At 53.5% G+C, this 5768-nt stretch overlaps 1 protein-coding gene across 1 annotated transcript; it reads left to right on the top strand.

Moving 5' to 3' along the window:
- The first annotated feature begins 1396 nt into the window (after positions 1 to 1396).
- On the top strand, positions 1397 to 3402 carry LOC142802804 (uncharacterized). The gene is made up of 2 exons (XM_075887851.1): positions 1397 to 1916; positions 1997 to 3402. Exons 1-2 carry the CDS (start codon positions 1397 to 1399, stop codon positions 3400 to 3402), a joined length of 1926 nt encoding a protein of 641 aa, XP_075743966.1.
- The last annotated feature ends 2366 nt before the right edge of the window (positions 3403 to 5768 follow it).

Raw genomic sequence — 5768 nt, forward strand, 5'->3', positions numbered from 1 at the left:
ACGGTGCCGATTGAAGAGGAAGGAATGCAATTTCTTAAGTTGTCCAAGTGCTTTAAATGGCAGTAAAGTGGAGCAGTGCGCTCTTGCTCCTCATGTTGACGTTCATAAAATAGCTGAAGTTCATGGGAAGATGAAAGCTCAAAGAGATGAAACATACGTGAGCACAAGGTGTCGATGGAGCAGACGTTTCGACAGTCGGACATTGCTGATTTAAGGGGTAACCACTTTTCTTACCGCTCGTGTTTAACGACTCATACGCATGCTTCTAACCCAAACAAAGGAGGGAAAAGGTTAACCATAAAAACAGCAGCGGTACGAAGGAGAAGCTGGTGCATCAGCTTTGTTTAGTCAAAAAGAAAAAGGAAGGATTCGTGATATCTGTGAAAAAAACGTAATCTCCGAGAAAGAAAGCAGAGGGTGGAGGTAAATTTGCAACACAATTCCGCCCCCCCCCCTCTTCTCCTCTCCCGGCTGCATTTCGATAGAGGCGAAGCGCTAGTGGGCCAGTGTGCTTAGATTCAGATGCACGTTATAAAACAACAGGGTGCGATAATTTTCGGAGCCCTTCACTACGGTGTCTTTCTTATACATAGCACAGTTTTGGCACGCAAAACCCCAGCAATGATGATTAGTTAGACTGGCAAAAAAAAGCGAAATTTATTCCTCACCGTTATGTAATCAGTTCAACGCTAAGCTAAGGTTCATCAGAAAAAATAAGCCTCTGTGAAGCTAGCCTTTTTGCGTCATCGCGAAACCTTTTTTTCTGTTGGCACAAGGTTCTGCAGTGCGTGAGTTTCCTAAAACTTCTAGGTAGTCTGCAGATGCCCAAATCGACAGTTCAAAGTTATCAGGCTGTTGATGAATGGGGCAACTTGTTTTTCTAACAGGTTTACTATAATAAATAGTTGACACCACAGAGAAATACTCTAGTTGCTACAGGTTTACCAGAAAAGGGCACTGTAGAGGTCGCCACCCTTCAGTCGTTTAGTTCGGCTGCCACTAGCATGTGGCGCCCCTGAGATTGTATATATTCCGCCCCGAATAAAGTGGGGAGGCCTTTTTCGTTAGCTGAGCAGCTGTTGTGCGTATCGTCTCTCTCCGCGGGCACGGGCCGCTCGTGCTCCGGCACGCTCGCGCGGCACCAGCGACAAGACATGGTGTCAGAAGTGGGGTGCATAACGCCCCCTCATGCCGAACTCGCCCGTACCGCACGACGATGGCCCTCGACGGAGTGGCGCCGAAAAAGCTCAGCCTCAACCTCCAGCCGCCCGCACCGTTCGACTTTGTGAACCCGAGAACCTGGCCAGCATAGCTCAGCCGCTACGAGGACTACGCTGTCGTTTCCGGCCTGACTCAAGCATCCGGTGACACGCAGGTACGCTCGTTGTTGTACTGCATGGGGCCGGAGGCCCGCCCACTTCTTGAGACGTTCTCGCTCGACACCGCATCACTCGCCTCATTTCAAGCGGTTGCTGCCAGCTTCACCGAACACTTCGTGCATCCGGCGAATGAACTGTACGAGTCGTCGCGTTTTCACCGGCGTGTTCAGTTACCCGACGAGAGCGTCGACGCCTACTACGCCGAACTGTGTAGAATGGTGAAGCGGTGCCACTATCCGTCAGCTGAGGTGAAGCAAAGGCTTGTACGCGATAGATTCATCGTCGGCCTCCGCGACTCGCGCCTTTCAAACCAGCTTTGCCGGAACGCGAAGTTGACGCTCAAAGAAGCATGGATGCAGGCCCGTCAATCAGAAGACGCCGACAAAGAAAAAACGTTGCCTCAAAACTGCGCAGAGCACTGCCGCAAGCTACACCTCGACGCCGTACGAGATAAGAAGTTCGCCTCTCGCCGCCGCAACTACGATAAGCGGCCTTCGCCCCGGCGGAAAGCAGAGCGCTCCTGCCAGCCGTCAACAAGTGAATTCTGCGGCCGCGCGCCACATCCACGTTCTAACTGCCCTGCTCGAAACTCCGTCTGCAACTTCTGCAAAAAAAAGGACACTTTGCGGAAGTGTGCCGCGTGCGGCAGGCAAAACAGAAGCTCGGCTCCATTCAGCTACACGCTGTCGGGACGCTCGCCGCGGCAAAGTTCGTCGACATCACCGTCGACATCACCGAATCGACCTTGAACTACACAGCGCAGTTCAAGGTCGATTCCGGAGCCGAGGTGTCGGCCGTTCCGAGCGACTTCCCTGCATTGCCGGCCAAGCTCGACCCCGTCAACAGCCTGCTCACCGGACCTGGCGGTCAGCCGCTGCGCGTGCTGAGTTCGTACATGGCGAGACTTCGGTGGCACGGGAAAATGAGCTCTCAGCGCTTGTACGTGATCCAGTATCTCACCGTACCTCTTCTTGGACTGCCGGCGCTTCAAGCTCTGGACGTTGTAAAGTTTCTCGACGAACTTCAGACTCCGAAAGCAACATTGCGTGCTGAGCTCTTCCAGGGATTGGGCACCCTCAAGGACGAGTACACTATCCTTCTGAGACCTTGCGCCGTACCCTTCTTCCTAAGTGTGCCTCGCAGGATTCCCATCCCACTATGCGGGGTCGTCCGTCACGAGCTTGACAAACTGGAGGAAGGAGGCGTAATCCGCAGGGTCGACAACCCAACCCCGTGGTGCTCTGGTCTCGTTGTAGTACGGAAAGCCGATGGTTCCTACCAGCTGTGGGTTGACTTGGCTCAGCTGAACAAGGTTGTCCTTCGGGAACGCCACATCCTACCAACTGTAGAGCAAGTCTTTGGCCTCCTTGGCGACGTAACAGTTTTCTCCAAGCTGGATGCAACAGCCAGTTTTCATCAGGTTAAACTATCTGCAGACTCCCAAGAGCTCACAAGGTTCATCACCCCATTTGGCCGATACTGCTTCTGCCGGCTCCCCTTTGGCATCACCTCCGCGCCGGAGTACTTCCAAAAACAGATGGCCAGGATCCTGGAGGGCCAGGAAGGAGTCGCCAATATGATAGACGACATTCTGGTCTTTGAGCGCACCCGCGAGGAGCACGATGCCAGACTGAACCAGGTGCTGTCTCGCCTTGCAAAAGCAGGCATCACGTTGAACCAAGACAAGTGTCGTTTTGGTGTCTCCGAAGTCTCCTGCCTAGGAGTCATCGTTTCAGCACAAGGCATCAGGCCAAGTCCAGACAAGGTCGAAGCAATCAAAGCCTTGGAGGCTCCAACCGACATCGCAGGTGTCCGGCGACTGCTCGGAATGGTGAACCATCTTGCCCGGTTTTTGCCTTGCATCTCAGAGGTCACAGCTCCCATCAGAGCACTTTTAAACAAGTCTGCGACTTGGGTGTGGCAGCATGAACAAAATGCTGCATTCGAGAAAATCAAGGAACTCCTGACATCAGACCGCTGCATGGCCAAGTACCATCCATCATACGCCACCAGTTTCGGCTGACACAAGCTCATTCGGACTGGGCGCAGTCTTGCTGCAGACACATCCCTCTGGAGAGCGCCGCCCAGTTGCGTTTGCTTCGAGATCAATGACCGAGACAGAGCAGCGTTACAGCCAGACAGAAAAGGAAGCGTTGGCAACAACATGGGCTATCCAACGGTTTGACGAATTCGTCCGCGGCATCACCTTTGATGTTGAGACAGATCACCTACCACTCGTTTCTCTCTTCGGCAAGATGGAGCTGGACATGCTGCCGCCTCGCATACAGAGGCTACGGTTAAAGACCATGCGATACCAGTTCCGAATGCTCCACGTGCCAGGAAAGCTGTTAGCTACGGCAGATACCTTGTCACGCATCACCCAAAAGGCATCCCTCCCCCTGGACACCGTGGAATTGTTTGTAGCTCAAGTGGTCAGCGGCATGTCAGAAGCCTTGCCACTAAGCCCAGAGGACGTGCGACAAGCACAAGAGTCCGATGGCGAATGCAGAGCCCTCACCTCCTTTTGCCAGAATGGTTGGCCACAGAAGTCCAAACTGCTACTGCACCTCTCCCAGTATGCCTCAGCAGCAGATGAGCTCTCTGTCTGCGACGGTGTTCTACTGAAAGGCGCCAGGATGGTCATCCCGCATTCTCTTCGGCCGGCTGTTTTGACGCTTTTGCACGAAGGACACCAAGGCATCAACAGGACGAAAGCTCTCGCTCGAGAGTCCATTTGGTGGCCTGGCATTTCGCCAGACATTCCCTCTCTGGTAACTAACTGCGAGCAATGTGCTTCCACTAGGGTGAACCTTGCAGAGCCCCTGGTCTCCACGGTCCTACCTGGACGTCCCTGGGAACTTGTCGGCATGGACCTGTTCCACCTCCGCAGCCAGACATTCATCTTGGTGGTAGACTACCACTCCAGGTACCCTGAAGTTGTAACCTTGAGGAGCACGACGGCTCAGGCAGTCATTGACGTTCTCAAAAGCATCTTTGCCCGGCACGGGATTCCGCGAGAAGTCAGATCAGACAACGGTCCACTGTTCTCTTCACGCGAGTTTGCAGCATTGGCGGCATCTTACGGCTTTGACCACGTCACCAGCAGCCCGCACTATGCGCAATCGAACGGAGAGGCGGAGAGAATGGTCAGGACCATCAAGGAGTTGTTTCGCAAAGCAACAGACCCTCATCTGGCCTTGCTCAGCTACCGGGACACCCCACGAGTCGATGGCTCCAGCCCGGCCCAGCTCTTGATGGGACGACCACTCCGAACCAAAGTGCCGGAACAGGACTCCCAGTTATGTCCTCACTGGCCGTCGAGGAAAGACGTGAGGAGAAAAGATGCAGCCTACAAGCAGTAACAGGCCGCTGACTTTTACAGGCATCACAGAGCTCAATATCTGTTATCGCTCCAAACAGGCCAGTGTGTCTGGGTACGACCTGATCAGGTCAAAGCTACAGTGCTTAGCCCAGCACGCCGACCACGAAGTTATGTCGTGGAAACAGAGCAGGGTGGCGTCCTACAACGCAACCGGCGTCACCTAGTGCCTTTTGCACCTCCTGCGCCAACGGTGGAACCACCGCCGTCTGAGGAGCAGGAGCCACAGCGAACACTGCCCCCTCTGGAACCCCAGCGAACTACTACAGTGCAACCACCCGATTCCCTTGGACTGCCCCCTGCAGACAGTGACCGCAGTGATGGTGTGACACGAACACGTAGTGGCTGCCGTGTTGTGCCTCCGAACCGCCTGAACTTGTGATGTGCAGTGAATGGCGTCCTCCGTCTTCCGTCTGGTCTTCAAGGGGGGAGATGGCGAGGTCGCCACCCTTCAGTCATTTAGTTCGGCTGCCACTAGCATGTGGCGCCCCTGGGATTGTATATATTTTGCCCCGAATAAAGTGGGGAGGCCTTTTTCGTTAGCTGAGCAGCTGTTGTGCGTATCGTCTCTCTCCGCGGGCACGGGCCGCTCGTGCTCCGGCACGCTCGCGCGGCACCAGCGACAAGACATCAGACACCAGCGACAAGACAGCGGATTCTTCCCACTACCTATTCATAAGGAGCCTTAGACGAAGCGTAATTCATCTTCTTTGTCAAAATACGCACCTGCAAGGTACAGCAGTAAATGAATGAAATACGTTTGACAATAAATGTCTACGCTTGCTTCACAAAATGCACGGTAACATGTTCACAAAAAACATGGTAACTATACTTCCACTAAGAGAGATGCGTCACTGCTAAGTGCCATCATACATCACCTGTAAGCATAAGTAAATTTTAAGCTTCCACTTCCATGCCCAGAAAAGAAGGAACACGAATTTACGACAACCTTCGAGATGAACGCCATTATGAAACGATTCATTTTAATAACTAAGCTGCAAATATAGCCA

The sequence above is a fragment of the Rhipicephalus microplus genome, chromosome 3, assembly GCF_043290135.1.
Source record: "Rhipicephalus microplus isolate Deutch F79 chromosome 3, USDA_Rmic, whole genome shotgun sequence".
NCBI classification, from domain to species: domain Eukaryota; kingdom Metazoa; phylum Arthropoda; class Arachnida; order Ixodida; family Ixodidae; genus Rhipicephalus; species Rhipicephalus microplus.